The sequence below is a fragment of the Eurypyga helias genome, unplaced genomic scaffold (assembly GCF_000690775.1).
Source record: "Eurypyga helias isolate BGI_N326 unplaced genomic scaffold, ASM69077v1 scaffold13226, whole genome shotgun sequence".
NCBI classification, from domain to species: Eukaryota; Metazoa; Chordata; class Aves; order Eurypygiformes; family Eurypygidae; genus Eurypyga; species Eurypyga helias.
The window spans coordinates 1-17,087 of NW_010256059.1; the positions used below are offsets into that span (position 1 = coordinate 1).

A 17,087-nucleotide genomic window follows, 5' to 3' on the forward strand; every position below is an offset into this window, starting at 1 on the left:
GAAGATTATTGGAAATTGATCAGTTAACAGTTGTTTTGAATCCAGTCTTATTTGAGCTGTTGCCATCAGTCTCAGGTGGTCCGAATTTAGTTTGCTCGCATCCCACTGACTCCCTTGGCAAATCGCTTTTGAGCTTGGGCCCCTTTTACTTGGCCTACATGCCCCTATCTTAAAGAATGAATATTCAGTCCTTTCTGAAACTTTCAGTTTTAATGAGCACTTGCATCTACCAGTGCTATAAAATGAGTCATATGGGTCTGTTTCATTGTGTTAGCTGAAACTTGATCAAGCATTGGTAGATCAAATGAAGTGCAACCGATTAGGAGTGCTAGAAGAACGTTAAAACTAAGATTAGTATTTATTTTATTTTTCCATGTGGTTTCCAAACAAGGGTTGAATAAAACGAATATACCAAAGACCTTGAGCTGCAGGTTTGTCCCATGTCAGCTGAGATGGAGAGGAGAAAGGTGAAATAAACTACATTGGAAACCATGCAGGGAAGAAAAATCTCACAGGGAATTTGTGGCTTTGTGTCTGCCACTCCACTTTGCCGGGAATTTGTGGCTTTGTATCTGCCACTCCACTTTGACTGAGTCTGTGAGGTTCAGTGGCTGTGTGGGAGTGTGACAGCAGCCAGTAAGTAGTAAGAGGAGCCAGAGAACAGCTGCATAAAGAATACTTCGCCCTCCTACAGAGACTAAATTTGATGTTAAAGGACATCTAATGCAGAAAGGGGTAGCTGTGGTGTTTGAAAAGTCTTGGCTGTCTTGCAGTGCTGCGTGGTTGCTGCTGCAGTCGTGACGCTTACTGATAAGCAGAGGCAGTACGGTCATGAACCGATTTTGCTGTTGTTGCTGAGCATTGGCCATGAAAAAGAGTACAAATGAAGAGTTCCTTTTCATCACAGAGGCTGCTGTGGGGGTGATAGGATTCTTAATGAGTCCTGATTTCTGTGCATTGCAGGGCATCATGGAAAAGGACAGCCCAACTAGCATGCTTTCAAATTGCTGGGGATCTGCTGCAGCTGGAACAAGGAAGGGTGGAATTGCTGGGTACTTAAGAATGTTGCATCTGGTGCCTCATGCCCACAGGCTGACACATTTATCTTGTTTGTCAGTGACTGTTTACTCTTTCTGTACCATCCCAAGTGAGGCATGACCGAACCTGTGCATGCATTCAGCAACGCAAGGAGAGAATGATGGAAAATACTAGAGATACACAAGATACATCAATTGTCTCCAAAAAAACCTTGGCTTCATATGTGTACATGCTAGCTTTTTCCACTTAGTGACCTAATCTTTTAATTTCACTTAAAGTGCGTAACAGGATGACCATGAGCCAACAGTGTGCCTCACGGCCAAGAAGCCCAGTGTTATCCTGGGGTGCATTAAGAAGACTGTGGCCAGCGGGTCAGGGGAAGTTATCCTCCCCCTCTGCTCTGCACTGGGGAGGCCTCCCCTGGAGTGCTGTGTCCAGTTCTGGGCTCCTCAGCTCAACAAGGACAAGGAGCTCCTGGAGAGGGCCCAGCGCAGGGCCACTGCGATGGTGAAGGGACTGGAGCACCTTCCACATGAGGAAAGGCTGGGAGAGCTGGGTCTGTTCAGCTTGGAGGAGGCTGAGGGGGGATCTTATCCATGCTTATCAATATCTAAAGGGTGGGTGTTAGGATGATGGGGCCAGGCTCTTCTTAGTGGTGTCCAGTGACAGGACTAGGGGCAGTGGTCATAAACTGGAAAACAGAAGATTCAACCTGAATGCGAGGAAACCCTTCTTCCCTGTGAGGGTGACAGAGCACTGGAACAGGCTGCCCAGAGAGGTGGTGAGACTTTCCAAAGCCCCTGGACTTGTTTCTGTGGGATCTACTCTAGGGGATCCTGCTCTGGCAGGGGGGTTGGACTAGATGATCTCTAGAGGTCCCTTCTAACCTCTTCCACTCTGTGAATCTGTGAACCCTCAAGTGACAATAAATCATTGCTGGCAACCAGACGAGAAATTTAGGAAGCATAAAAGTTATGCATATTTATTTATTTTTTTAATCTTCATCTTTTTTTCTCCAACATGTATCATCATTGTCCCTTTTACTAAGAGTTTCTGTGGCATTTAGATCTGTCCATGTTTTGTGGTAGAGTGGGATTGTTGGAGGTTATTCCCATACTCTCCATTGGAAATCTCTGTTTCAGCAGTTTGCTGTAGCTTTCACCTCTAAGGTGATGGTTCTTGCACATCTCTCCAGGCATCAGTTGAAGTTAATTGGCTCAAAGGGTCAATTTCTGCATGCTGTATATGCAGATGAGGAATTGAGGCTACAGCACAAGACTCGCATTCACCTCTCACGGTAGCAAATTTAATAAATTCTGCTAGCTCCATCTAGGCCTGGGCCTCTCATAAGTGCATAGGTACGGTACCCTGGTCAGCTGGAAAGCCACCTGACGTTCCTAGGGCCTTGAAAATCTTGTCTTGGCATCTGGGTCTGGAATTTGGACTGCCATTTTTCTGTTCCTAGGTTAAGCCATCATTTCTAAACCAAAAGAACATTTAAATCTGTTATCTGTAATTTAATTTGAGTTGGTTTTCATCCCAGTAGAGATGTGAAGAGGTATTATACTATTACTTTTCTTTTTAGCCAGATAAGCATGTGGTGTTTTGGATTTTTTTTTAAACAGGAGATCAGTTTGATAATTCTTTATATGGGGCTTTTGAGAATGTGTGTGTGGGATAAATGGTCATTGATTAAGGGTGTCAAGTTAAAAAAAAATTACAGTGCCCTCAAAAATTAAATCCTTATTTTTCATTTGCATTAAGACCCTGAAAATCCTAAGCAGAGTGACCTGAGTGCTAATGCAGAAGAAAATCAGGGTAATGTATTTCTCCGAAGTGAAAGCTAGCACAGAATTCACGGGTGGGAGAATTCAGGATCAGTGGTCCTACTTGCAGGTGTGTGGAGGAGAAATCCTAACCTGCTGACTGGCCAGAAGCCAGACATCTAAACTGCCAGCTTGCAGTCTTCCCCTTTGTAGAAGAGGTGCTGCAGGAATACTGTTTGCTGAGTGAATTGGAACATGTGCAGCATTACGTACAAAGCTACAGTAATTTGTGTATGTGCATGCTAATAATTAGCACTGCGCTTCACAGATTTAAAGTGGTGTTTTGATGGAGATTTTGGTTTTTCTACCTTGGGTACCTGCCATGTGCCCAGCATTACTCTTCAGTTAATCACTGGCTTTGATGGAAGCACATTTAGATGAAGACAGTGAGCTTGCAAATGCCCACTTCCTTCTGAAGCAGAACCCTTCTTCCCCATGCCTCCTACACTGTATCGTTTTCTCTCTCTGCAGTGCTCCGTGGATCTGCTCGTGGTCGAACCAAACCCAGCACATGGCCGTGGGTCTGAGCAGAACTAGGTAAGGCCATGGGGGCTGTGCTCCCTGGCCCTCACCTACTTATCTGGTGGACTTTGCAGAGGGCTGGTAGGGAACAATGCCGCTCTTCTGAAGGTTCAGCGTAGTTCTGCCTCAACCCTGTGGCCCTTCTGTATTCAGAGGCATGGTGGAGATGGCCTCCACTGGATGTTGGAGCGAGTCCAGAGGAGGCCACGAAGATGCTCCAAGGGCTGGAGCCCCTCTGCTATGGGGACAGGCTGGGAGAGTTGGGCTTGTTCAGCCTGGAGAAGAGAAGGCTCCGGGGAGACCTTATAGCACCTTCCAGTGCCTGAAGGGGCTACAAGGAAGCTGGGGGGGACTTTTTACAAGGGCCTGTAGTGACAGGACAAGGGGGAACGGGTTTAAATTGAAAGTGGGGAGGTTTAGATTGGATATCAGGAAGAAATTCTTCCCGGAGAGGGTGGGGAGGCACTGGGACAGGTTGCCCAGAGAAGCTGTGGATGCCCCATCCCTGGAAGTGTCCAAGGCCAGGCTGGATGAGGCTTGGAGCAACCTGGTCTAGTGGAAGGTGTCCCTGCCCATGGCAGGGAGGTTGGAACTGGGTGATCTTTAAGGTCCCTTCCAACCCAAACGATTCTGTGATTCTATGGCTTCTTTTTGCTTAGAGAGCAGATGAGTCAAGAAAAACTAGACAGTCCTGGTGGTGTGTTTTATCCCCATATAGTTATTCCTTTTCCTTTCATGGAGCGAGGTTGCTGTAATAGTGTTTTCCTTTGCAGGCAGAATTGGAAATACAGAAATAAATTATGGAAAACCAGGGTGTCTCTTGTCAGAATATATATTTAATGAGAACAAGGGTTGTGCTCATCTATAGTCACAAGGACTGATAGTGAAGTACCACATGTATCTTAATTTTAATGTACAAAATATATGCCTGGACTTAAAAATGTGGAGTGAACAGCCTCAAGGGCAAGTGTGGATTAAGTCTGTGACAGCTGTCTCTGCGGGTGATGATAATGTAAAAATTTCTCTTTTCCCAAGCCATTTTAATTTAACCACCTATCAGTCAGGAAACAGGAATCTTAAAGTATTTCCTCTCCAAAGCAATTCTTGGGGACCTGTGTTCTCTCGCATTGTGTCCAGGCTGTGTTCTCTCTAACCAGCCTCTAAAGTATGTCAGCTTTTTAACTCTTCCTAGCCCAGATTAGAAAAACCCTGAATAATGATACACTGGTTTTCTTTGTGCTGGAACAACATAGGCAGTTCATACAAAACATGCCCGTGTAACTTATCTGAGCTGTGGGGTCCCTTCCCTGCTAGCCTGCTTTGGTCTCTCCTCATTCTGCTCCTCCATCTTCTCAAAAGCCCATGCCTTTCTCTTCATAAGCCTCTCTCAGGTATCTCTGAACCTTTGTTTGCCTGTTCTGAGGGTTTCCTACCTGCCTGATTGTGAAGTCATTTGAAATAGTAGCCCTGTTCAAAATTCTATTTGGAACACCTATTAATTTTCCAAAGCACAGTCATTATGGCTGTAATACCTCATGCTTGCTTTGTAAATGTCCTTGGACTGGGGACATGAACATAATTGGGGCCTCTCAAGCTTATGACTAACAGGCTGTGCATTGATGCGTTCAGTGGTTTATCCAGTCCGTAACACGGAGGTATAAATAGACTCTCAAAGCATTGCACAACAGTAGAATTGACTACAATTTAAGATGGGGGACACTGGCAGTCTCCCAGTATGGCTGCTAATGCATTTTATGAGCTTGGATGATCTTTGTCTGCCTCTTTTTTTTTTTTTCCTTTCTATTTTTAAGATGGAAGTAGTAGTATTTGCCTAGCTAACATTCACAGTGGAAAAACTTGGTATATATAAAATGTTTTCCAGTTCACAGATAAAATGATTAGGAGACAGAAATGTGTTTAAATTATTACCGAGGAAAAATCTCGGATACTTTAGGTGAAAGGGGATCTTCATGTCTTTGAGATAAAACAATGGGAGCAGACGTGCTGCGTTAAAACAGTAGTTATCAATTTAGTTCACAGCAGATTGTTAAGGACAAAGGTTATTATTATTTTTATGTCTCGGTCTCCCTTCATGTGCTTCTGTTTAGATAAGAACTGTAATACAATCTGTTCTCTTTCATTGTTTGGTTTATGCAGGCACAGGCTTGCTACAGGAAGTGGTATATCTAGTGAGTCAGGGAGCTGATCCAGATGAGATTGGACTAATGAATATAGATGAACAACTTCCAGTCCTAGAGTACCCTCAGCCTGGTCTGGACATCATCAAGGTACAATTTATTACCAAGAAAGTCTTTCAGCATTTGGGTATCTTTTTTGCTTGTTTCCGTGTTTATCACTTCATTTCATCCCGTGTCCTTGTCCTTTCCGTCACTGGACTTGCTCAGTTTGTTGGAATGATTTAGAGTATTATTAGCTTATTTTAAAACAGCTTTTATTAAGCTCTGTTATACTCTGTTAAATACTTAAGGAGATGTTTCTCCATGTCCTAAGTAGTTTGGCAATTGGTTTCCTGAATAAAAGTTCCAGGCCTCCCTTGCTTACCTAAACAGAAGGCTGCCCAAATAAGGCAGATTTGCTTTGATCCCTTCCCTGAATTTGCAAAAGAGGACCTACAAATACAGAGATCTATGGATCTGTAGGCCCACTGCTCTGCATTTACACATCTAAATCCTTTAGAGATCCAGGATCTGTGGACCTACAGACTCTGTAGGTGTAGTTTGAGCACTCTGGAATATTCTTAATCATGTGGAAATAATTTCATGCATAATCACTCAGACTAGTGGCATGGCATGAGTGTGATCCTGTCATTGCTCTAACTGCCTTGGATACAGGCAGTATATATTGGAATTATTAGGCAAAATAATTAGGCAAAATACTGGGCTCCCTCTTAGAACAGCGACAGTGCTGGCTGAATTGAGCTACCGAAGGCTGGCACCCATAGTTTTAAGCTGCTTCTGGTCACTGACTACTGCAGCATCAGCCTACTTCATGCTGAGAGTATTTAGGAGTCAGAGGTTGGTTTGGTTTTTGTCTGCGTGGTGCCCAGTCCCCTGAGACCTCAGTGCTACCTTGACGCATGTAAGCGGTGGCCGTAGTGAGAGGTTGAGTTTGAGACTAGATGTTGGTATCGGTACTGTGTGCTAGCAAATTGATCCAGTATGGATTTGTGCAGTTTTTAACTTACACTATTTTTCAAGGAATTTTAGTGGAAGCATCACTGGCAACAAAGTTTGAGACTAAGAATCTTCAGCTATTACACTGTTTTCTTAAGAAGGTCCTAGAAAAGGAAGTATTTTGAAAAGGGGGGGGGGGGGGGTGTGATATAAAAAAAATCCCAACATGTTATCCAGCCTTTTGATATTTAAAACCAGGTGTAACTCCCCGACCCCATTTCTAGTCCCAGACCCCTGTTAATTAAAGAAGTGAATTTATGAATGTGACTCAGCACAGTAAAGGACTTCAAGTGTGACAGTTCATGACAGCTCTGGATGTGCCAAAAACTAATGCACAATAAGAAAGGTTTCTGTCTGCTTTGTTTTAGGAACTGACATCTCCTCGCCTTATAAAAAGCCACCTACCATACCGGTTTTTGCCTTCAGACCTCCATAATGGCAATTCAAAGGTAAAAAGGAAATGAAATAATGTTTGTTTAATTAGATTGACAGCAGTTGTTCAAGTGCTTTGGGAAATGGCGGGGTGGAGAGTTGGGAAGCTTTCAATATGACGATTTACTTTGTTTTTCCCCCGGCTGTCGTAGGTAATATACATGGCTCGCAACCCCAAAGACCTGGTGGTGTCTTATTACCAGTTTCACCGCTCCCTAAGGACCATGAGCTACAGAGGAACGTTTCAGGAGTTCTGCAGGAGGTTTATGAATGACAAGTGTAAGGAGCTGTTCTCTCTGCACATGCTGTTACACATTTATTTTCACCTCTACATTGCTTCTGCAAGTACAGAAATGAACTGGATAAAGGTGCACTGGTTTTGCATATACAGCAAGGAGGTTGCTACAGTTACAGTGCTGCGTGGACTTAGATTTGTCCATGCAAACTGTGGTTCGTGCCTTGTAAATCATTGCCTTACAGTATTTGACCCCATGGGCTCAGCAGTGTTCTACTTGGCTCAGACAAAGCTCGCCCCCTCTGTTAAAAGTTCAGGTTGCAAGGAACCAGGTACCTTGTGAAAAGTGGTGGATGTTCCCAGCACCATTTGATTTCAGTTGTAACTCACTGTGCTTAGCTACTTCTGGGGGATCATTCTGTTCCTCAAGGGTTTTTCCCCTGGTAATTTCTTTAATATTTTTATTTTATCCCAGAACCTCAAGATTTGTCCCTAGTAAGATACCAGTTAACACACAAAAATCTCTAGTTTGCATGAGGTTGATCTGGAGTAGACCAGTGAGTGAGTAAGAAGGCAGTTGCAGGCTGCTGTCTGTCGGAAAAATACACCACTATGATGGCCATACAATAACCTGCTCTACCCCAGCTCATCAGCTGCCCGCCCAGTAACTCCTTTGAGCAGGGGCTGTTTCATGGCACACACACGCCCCCTCCATGTTCCCACTCGGGCTGCACTGCCTTAAGGAGCAACATTGCACTAGCTCAGTAGGCTTACAGGGAGGTCAAGCCTCGTGTGTTCTCACATAACTGACTGCCACGGGGATTTTTGCCAATGGATTGCCACACTTTCTAGCTAGGAAGAGGAAAAAAAAACTTTACTGCCTTCTGTTTTTCTACAGAATCTTCTCTGTGATGCCTTAATGTGACGCTGAGAACTCACCGGGTACCTTGTGTTCTGAGAGCAGGATCTCCTCTAGATCTAGTGCAGCCAACTTCCCTTCAACCTGGAGTTTGGTAGAGTTGTTGCTAAAGGAGCTGTACGACACTAAAGGGAAAAGCCTACCAGTGGAGGTTACTTAATAGGCCTTAAAAACCTTTGCTGTTTTCTCCTGCAAGTCTGTGCAGTGAGGGTGAACGCTCTCCTTCCATTCCAGCCCACCTTCAGCTTCTACTTCTGTGCTCCCTGAGAATGGGGTGTCTGTATCCCAGGATCGGGAACTTTTAGGCAGGAGACACATGAAAGACACATTAGAAGGCCTTGCAAGACAGGAGGAAGGTTCTGTACTCTTTCATATAGGTATCCCAGGAGTTATTTATTTCTCCATCTTATAGCAGTTAGCTGACGTATCACAACCTCCCAGAGCCAGTAAAACATCCCAGCATGTTCTGTGTCCATAATTGTGCAAAACGAGTGTTTTGTAATACAGTAAACTTAGCTAAATGTTTGCATCAAGTGGAAGCAATGCAGCAGCAACAAAACCTTCACAAGGGGCAGTGATGCTAGGGGGAGGAGCATGGACAATCCCGTTCTTTTTACCCCTCCTTATACCTGGCTGTCTTGAAACGAATTCAGTGCGTGTTAGCTGTATTGTTTGAGAGCTTACAGTTGGATAGGGATTAGCCTTGAATGTGCTAATCGGCATTATCCTCTTAAGCTTAAGGGAGTTTTTTACATAGGTAAACTCTGCTAATGTTATCTTAGTGTATTCTTGCCCTGTACCATTAAGAGCAGAGAGGAGTAATTTTTATGTGACTGGTGTGCTAGTTTCATGTGCGAGTTTCTTTGGGGGTGTATGGAATGGGAACAACAAAACCCAAGATTTTTCCAATACTTTTAAAAAAATTAAAAATGAGACAGCTGATTAAAATAATTTTCATATGAAACTGACCTCTTTGTCCATTGAAAGTGTTCCATTTACCAAACTTAAACAGTTTTTTCTAAGGGAAAAGGTGGCTTCAAAATAAAAAAATAACCAGTTCAATATTTTTCTGTGGCTGCTTTCCTGAAAAGATAAAATGGATCAAAAAAAAATATTGGGAAAGAATATGAAGAACTGCTCACCATATTTGCTTAATTCCCTCCTTGATTATTTGAAGGACTTTGGGGGAACTTATCACAGGCAACAAAAAACCATGCAGAACGCATTTCTTGGAGTTGCCTTTCTGGTAATATTGGCAGCAAAAACATCTAGATAATAAATACCAGCATCTGAACCTCTGCTAGACACATAAATTAACCTACATCAGTGCAAATGTAGACTTTATCAGAGAAGTGAAAAGCAAAGGAGGAAAGTTTTGGGGGGAGGGTTAAGACTTGCAGTAACCACTGCCTGAGCAGTGCTGGAGCACAAGCCCCCCTCAGCTTCTCTTCAAGCCCTAAACCCCACACAACAGGTATGGGGAATGGAAGAGAAGCGGCTCCTGGTGTGCAGGAGCTTTGCGTCATTGTCAGCCCTCCATGCTGGCCCTGCTCACAGCCTGTGATGCGTGGGGAGAACCCCAGCACGTCAGGCCCAGCTTTCAGGAGCGCTCAGCACCCCGTAGGCATCTGGTGGTAGTCTGGATTTGTCGTGTGATCGAGACAACTGCTAATAGTGAAACGGTGTTCTGGCACCACTAGAGAAGTTGTGTGGAAGCAAATAACAATAGAAGGGAATAGTTGTAGATTGGGAGTGAGAGGGGTGGGAGGGTGGGCAATAGATGTAATATAAATAGAATATGCCGTCAATACATCCTAAGTTTTTGGGAATGACCATGAAGCATTTTGATAGGTCTGTTTCCTCAATACTTGTTTAATTAGGAAAGGACAATGATTGTTAGCAATTCTTCACTTGTAACAGAGGATGCTCTATGGATCTTTCCACGATTGCTATATCTAGCTTCGAAGTGAAGGAAGCTGCAGTGTGATAGGTTAGTTGCAGGATTCTCACAGGTTGGAGCCACTGAAAATTTGCCTTCTGCAAAGCTGTCTGTGTGATACTTATTTTGGCTCACTTTCTGTTCAGTGGGCATTGTTAATTCTGAGCTCCAGGATGTCCATCGTGAAACATGGTGGCATTTTCAGTTGAACATTTTATCTTCCTGTTAAGTTAGTTCTCTGGAATATTCCAAACTGATAGAAAACTCCTTTTTAACTAAGTTTCTTGCAGTGCATGGCAATGGGTCAAAACCAGACACAGTTCTCCTGGGGCTATGAACCACTCCAGTTAATTTATTTGTCGTCTTTTTTTCTTTTTTTTTTTTGAAGAGGGATTAATAACAAAAGTGTTCATTTTCTTCATGCCAATCATAATGTCTTTGTAGTAGGATATGGCTCGTGGTTTGAACATGTGCAAGAGTTTTGGGAACACCATATGGATGCCAATGTGCTTTTTCTCAAGTATGAAGATATGCATAAGGTAGGTTAGATGTAGCAAAAAGGTATTTTATGTTTAGCATCGTAGTGTTTAAAATACATAAAGTACAGAAATTGGCTCCCTGTTCTCTGATACCGTTTTTAAGCGCTGGCATTCAATAGCTTCTGTGAACATCAGCAGTTTCATAGATGTACTCAGGAATCTGCGTGCATCCATAGGCACTAAATTTCTCCCAGAGAAGGCAGGGATTTGTAACTGTTCAGTGCTTGCTACGCTCTGCCCCCCGCAGCCATTTGAAAGAAATGCCTTGCTGTGCGTGTGGTATCAATGAGAAAAAGGGTGTATCATCCGTGTTTTATCCTAGGTATTTGGCATTTATTCTGATTATTTGGTGGTTCTTACTGTCCTCTGTGAATCAATGTTGAAAACCATTAGGAATGACTGTGAGGCATCAGGTGAACATAATTATTGGGTCCTTATAGTGTGCTGCCTATCACATCCACTCTATTTTTTGTCAGAAATTTAGTGGAAATAATTAATAGAACATTGTTTTCCATTTCCTATTGCAATAATATATTTTTGAGAATTAATGAAAATACTTCAAAACGTGTATTTGACTGGAAAATGAATGCAAACAGGAAAAACCCAGCTTCTGCCTTTACACCTGCAGAAAGGCAAAATGAGGGTAGAACTCAGCAAAGCCGAGTAAATTATAATTTCAGCTTTACTCAACCTTCTGATGGAGTGGGATGCTAAAAGATGATGTAATACAATCAGAATAACTAAAAAGGTTTAGTCAAACTTATTTCAAAGCCGTGATTTTGGATAATGACTTGTTTCTAGCTGTGCTTGTTGAAGAAGGCTGCCAAAAGCTGGTAGCTTCACAGTAGCTTTCTGCTTCCTGATGAACGTTGCTGTTGTGTCCTTGCAACTCCAGAAGCCTTACTAAGGAACCCTGGAGTTCTTGGATATATAAATCAACGGTTTGGAAGGTGGCAAAATTATAAGACAGTGGTGTTTGTCTGACTTCTGCATTTGTGTTTTTCCCACTCATCAGGATATAACTCACCTTGAAATTTTTAAACTCATTAAAAAAGGTAATTTAAAATAAACTCTTTACATACTCTCTTACAGGACCTAGCAACAATGGTTGAGCAACTGGTGAGGTTCTTGGGAGTTTCTTATGACAAAGCACAGTTGGAATCCATGGTGGAACACTGCCATCAGCTCATTGATCAGTGTTGTAATGCAGAAGCACTTCCCGTTGGCAGGGGTACGTTTAAAACCCACAGTAGAACTCTTATTGTGGAAATTGCAAGAAGCAGCTGGCAACACAGCGTGGAGGTTACCAAGTTAAGATATTGGCAAAATATTGCTGGGTAAATGGTGGGAGGTAACTGACTGGTGGTGCAATTTGGGGGTGGGTTTGTTTTGAAATAAAGTCAGGTAGAACTAACTAAAAAGGATGGAAACACCCAAGATGAACAGTGTATATCCAACACCATGCAAACCTCTCTGTTTGTTAGAGTCAGTCTTTGGCTTACTTCAACGGACTGAGCGATTCATGCTGAGAAGGCTGCACTGATCCTTCTTACCTTTGGCATGTCAAAGCCCATGCAATTTCGAACAGTTTATCCTTGCCTAAGCCTTGTTTTCAATTGTATCAGATTTTGTAGAGTGGCAGATAATTCTTATTTGAAGGCATAAATGGCAAGGACCTGTAGCTTTCCTTATGAGCTTTTTCTTTTAATTGTCTACCTCAGCCATTTAAAATGTACTTAGCTTCTAGATGTTTACTCTGAGGTCTTTCTTTAGGAACCTGAAGTGCCCTTTGATCTGTTGATACATCTGTCATAGAATCACAGAATGGTTTGGGTTGGAAGGGACCTTAAAGCCCATCCAGTTCCACCCCCCCTGCCATGGGCAGGGACACCTTCCACTAGACCAGGTTGCTCCAAGCCTCGTCCAGCCTGGCCTTGGACACTTCCAGGGATGGGGCATCCACAGCTTCTCTGGGCAACCTGTCCCAGTGCCTCCCCACCCTCTCCGGGAAGAACTTCTTCCTGATATCCAAATCTCCCCTCTTTCAAATTAAACCTGTTACCCCTTGTCCTGTTGCTACATGCCCTTGTAAAAAGTCCCCCTCTAGCATATCCTTTGATAATGTCAAGAAATCAAGTCCTTTCTCAGTTGTCTTTCTGATAAGCATAAAAGAGTGAACTGAATAAGTCTCCCTGAAATTATTTTCTGTAGGCTGCTTTACAGCACTTAATGGCTCTTTCTAAAAATGAAGGGATAAGGTCAAGATGGACAATTCCTGTATCAGCCTCACAAGTGCCTTATCCAGACATAAAATCACGTTATCCACTAATTTAATCAAGTTTTAATTGGAACTTTCTCTCTCCCTCTCCCTGTATGTCCATCTGTAGCCATGTTACCACTTTTTGATACAGCATCATAAGCTAAGCATGTGTTTATCGTGACCACAACATCTTTTCAGAGGCAGTGATTTACAGGTTATTGTCCCTCACTCAGGGATCGTGACCGGAATACTTTGTTTTTAGGTTTCTGTGTGGGAGCCCTTTCCACACTACATCACTTCATGTGATCTGTAAATTGTATCAGCTGTGATTTTTATAATTATTTTCAAATCTCTGATAAAAATATCAAATATCGTCAGTCCTTCTTGACTGCTAATTCTGAGTTAGCCAGTTGCTTATTCATTTATTGTGCCTTTTGTTGACATTTCACAGTTCTGTTAAAAAAACCCAAAACTAACACTAAAATCACATGCCTTACGAAAGCCTGTTGTTTCTTTGCATTCACCTTTAATCAGTCAAACTGTAATTTTGCCAACACTCAGGTTTGTTTGCAAGCAAGTTTGCCTTCCCATGAAGCAGGTTCTCTGGTATTCTGTACTGCCTTCGTGCCAGTTTTCCATTACTCAGCTCAGACTGTTGTCAGAGTAACTGACCCAGCATAACGTGTCCTGTTTGTATGTTGGCACAAACCATTTGGGATGTTGTACTTGGAAAAAAGCCATTGCTCACACCTCCTTGCTTCTTACCTGTGACTTTGCACGCCTGGTGTGGAAAGGCTCTTGGCAGGTTCTGTGGGGGCTGTACACTCCAGTTACGACAGTAGGGCCTGGAAACCAGATTCCTATGGGCACTCCCGGCCCAACGCCCTCTCCTTGCCCAGTGAAAGCCAGAAAGGTGGTTGTGAAACAAGAGTAAAGGTGACAGAGCTGCTGGTGAGACCTTCCTCAGGCAGCAGGGTCAGCTCCTGTGGCCACTGGCCAGTCCATCTCCATCCAGGGAAAGGGGGCGATGCCCACTTTTGCCGCATGCGCCGTTCCGTACGTGGCGTTAGTGGTTGTTGTTTGTAGTGGAGCCTGCAAACTCCCCGTCGAGGGGCACAGCCTTGTATTTACACCGTCTACAGATCTTTCGAAAAGAAGCCCCCAGTTCATAACAGAGAAGGAAGGGAGCTACAGCAGTTAATGTGATATTTTGCCATTTGTTCACTGTGTGCTTTTTATTAAAATATCCTTATTTTGAATTTCTTTTGTTTGCTGTCTCTGGCTTTTACAATATTTTGTTACTTCAGAATGCAGCTTCATTAACGGTGCTTTGTTCCTTCTCTGTTTGTTTCTGTGACAAAGAATGGTGGCAATAACATGACAGCTTGTTGTAATTTGTTTCAAATATTTTTAATTTGTCATTAGTTACATTTACTTTATTATTTTGCTTTATTTTAGTTCTTCATTTGTTTTTTTCTTTTAGCACATTGATCTTTACTCTGAAGATAACCCTGAGCTGCTGTGAAAGCAGACCAGTGATTAGATATGTTACTTGTATTTGACTCTTATCACATCATAATTTACACAGTTGCATGATTCAAATCATAAACCAGGTGGGTGACTTTTTGACAAGCTATCAATTCATATGGTAAAAAAAAAAAAGATGTTACAAATAATCCACTGTGTTTGTCCTTTATAAAACTTGTCATTTGTCCATACGTGTTGTTAGGGAGATTCAGAAATAAAAGGCTTGCATTTCCCGAGCAGAGGAAGAAAACATTTTCTTATCGTTATTGAAAGAGAAATACAAGCTTTTGTGTTTCATGCTGTACTTTATGCAACCATAGTTGCCAGAGCAAAACTGAAATCAGTGTCAGATGTTTGTGGTTGCAGGCATTTTCTGAAATCTTTTTTTGAGACAGGAGAAATTTGTTGAAAACAATAAATTATGCATTTTCAGTCAGTTTCGGGTTCTTAGGATCTTTGGGGTCCTGAAAACAAACCAGAGTGTTATCATACTTTTAGGAGTTATAGGAAACCCCTGATCTCGTAAAACAGCCCTTGCCACACGCACTACACCACCATGTTAATATGTAATTTGTAGATGTTTCAGACGGCTTTGTCTTTGGACTCAGTTGTAGAGTTGCTGCATAAAAGCAATGGTAATTAAATTAAATGGGTATTCTTCTTATGCATCAAATGCATAATTAAGCTCCCTGCATGTAGTTTTGTTCTTGCTGTTAAGATTAAACTCTCTGGTAGCACAGTCCCAATTCTCCTTTCATTTATTCCAGTTGAACAAGCCTAGATTTTGTCTTTATTTATATCCAGCATAAATGAGAAGAGAGTTGTGCCTCTCAGTCTGGTTGCTCCATGGGGCTTATTCACCAACCAGTAACCCTGCCTGACTTGGAGTTAAATAAATGGTGGACTGCAGTGAAACAGTGGTTAAGGGGTCACAGCCTTGGACTGATGGGTTCAGCAATTATGTTGCTTGTTGGGTTCAGTGGAGCAGAAGAATACTTCATGCAAGGAAGAAGTGTTCAGAGTCCATACTGCATCCTACAAAAGCTTCCTATTTGTGTATGAAATTAAAATGGACCAAACTGGGTGCATGGCATTCGTTCTCTTCTGTAGATATTATCTAGGCACTCATATTGAACAAATAATTCTCTCCATACTGAGCAATGTAAATTGTTGGGTTCAGTGGAGCAGAAGAATACTTCATGCAAGGAAGAAGTGTTCAGAGTCCATACTGCATCCTACAAAAGCTTCCTATTTGTGTATGAAATTAAAATGGACCAAACTGGGTGCATGGCATTCGTTCTCTTCTGTAGATATTATCTAGGCACTCATATTGAACAAATAATTCTCTCCATACTGAGCAATGTAAAACCTGTAAACATAAAATAATAGAAATTAGTCATGATGATATTGCATCTCAATAAGCAGAATTCAGTAATCAGTTTAATACTCCGTGTACCTGTTGGATACTTGTCTAACCAGTGTATAGTCATTTTGAAATGTATTACTGTTAGCTGTGAAACAGCCATAGTTTGCACTGAAACCAGATATACACTTCTAAATGAATACCCAAACCAAAATCTGTGTGCATTTCTGATTAAGGCTAGAGCAAACTCTCCCAGAAACAGGAGTTCTTCCTGAATAATACTGGGCTGGTGCAGATGCTGAGGTGTGTGGTATTTACTCTGAAAGGGTCATAGCAGGGGGATTGGGTAAGACAGTGAACAGCCTTAGGTCTCACGGAGCTTGCGATGAAAGGCAGGACTGATCAGCATCTCAGAGGATACTCTGTGCCCTGCACCGTTAGACTGTAGGTATTTGGTGCCCTGTTACGTCTGCTCTCTGACTTGTGTTCCTTCTCTGTGTTGCAGGACGAGTTGGGCTATGGAAAGACATCTTCACTGTTTCAATGAATGAGAAATTTGATTTAGTTTATAAACAGAAGATGGGAAAATGTGACCTCACATTTGATTTTTATTTATAAAAGATGCATGCACGTGATATCCAAATATAGCTAGAAGTGCTTTATGCGGTCATTTATTACCTGCTGGACAAACTACTGTAGCTATTATGTGTAACAAGATTTAAAGAAAAACAATCTAAGTAAACCATATCAGATACAGTTATCTTTGATCCTAAACAGCTGTTTATCTTCTGGTATTTTAATCCTTTGTCCACGTGCAAGAACTTCCTAGACAATACTGGAATATTCAGCTGTTACGGAATGTACTATATACGTATGAGGTATGTATCATATATGCAACTAGAATGTACACCTTTTCAGCCCCACATTGATTATTTAATGTGTTTTATAAAAGCTTTTCACTAAAACCTAAATAAACGTCCGTAAACCAAATAAAAGAATTATTTCAGAGGGAAACAAGTTAACAGGCCAGAACTGTATGCTAGAACGATCTCAGGGGTTAATCGCCACATTTATTTTTATAGCAGGTATATCAAGTATAAATAAAGCCCATTCCAAAACAGTCACTGATCAACATGGGGTTCACATTAGGTTCTGCACACCCTCATCTGCGCCGTTTGCGTGGGTTCTGTGCACTGGCATACTCTGCGGGGCGGGCCTTGTTACGAAGCACGGCTGCGATGGTCACTCTAATCCCCAAACCCGCCCTTGCTTTCATGGATGGCAGCGCACAGC

General features: G+C 42.3%; 1 protein-coding gene across 2 annotated transcripts; it reads left to right on the forward strand.

Moving 5' to 3' along the window:
- Positions 1–5,544: 5,544 nt before the first annotated feature.
- Positions 5,545–16,784, forward strand: SULT4A1 (sulfotransferase family 4A, member 1). 2 transcript variants are annotated; one of them, XM_010153528.1, is made up of 6 exons: positions 5,545–5,674; positions 6,949–7,029; positions 7,165–7,291; positions 10,550–10,644; positions 11,737–11,875; positions 16,300–16,784. In XM_010153528.1, exons 1-6 carry the CDS (start codon positions 5,612–5,614, stop codon positions 16,410–16,412), a joined length of 618 nt encoding a protein of 205 aa, XP_010151830.1. In that variant the 5' UTR covers positions 5,545–5,611; the 3' UTR covers positions 16,413–16,784. The 2 variants fall into 2 exon arrangements, with proteins under 2 accessions (XP_010151830.1, XP_010151831.1); XM_010153529.1 differs by lacking the exon at positions 16,300–16,784 and adding an exon at positions 14,388–14,648 and having other exon boundaries at positions 5,547–5,674.
- Positions 16,785–17,087: the final 303 nt, after the last annotated feature.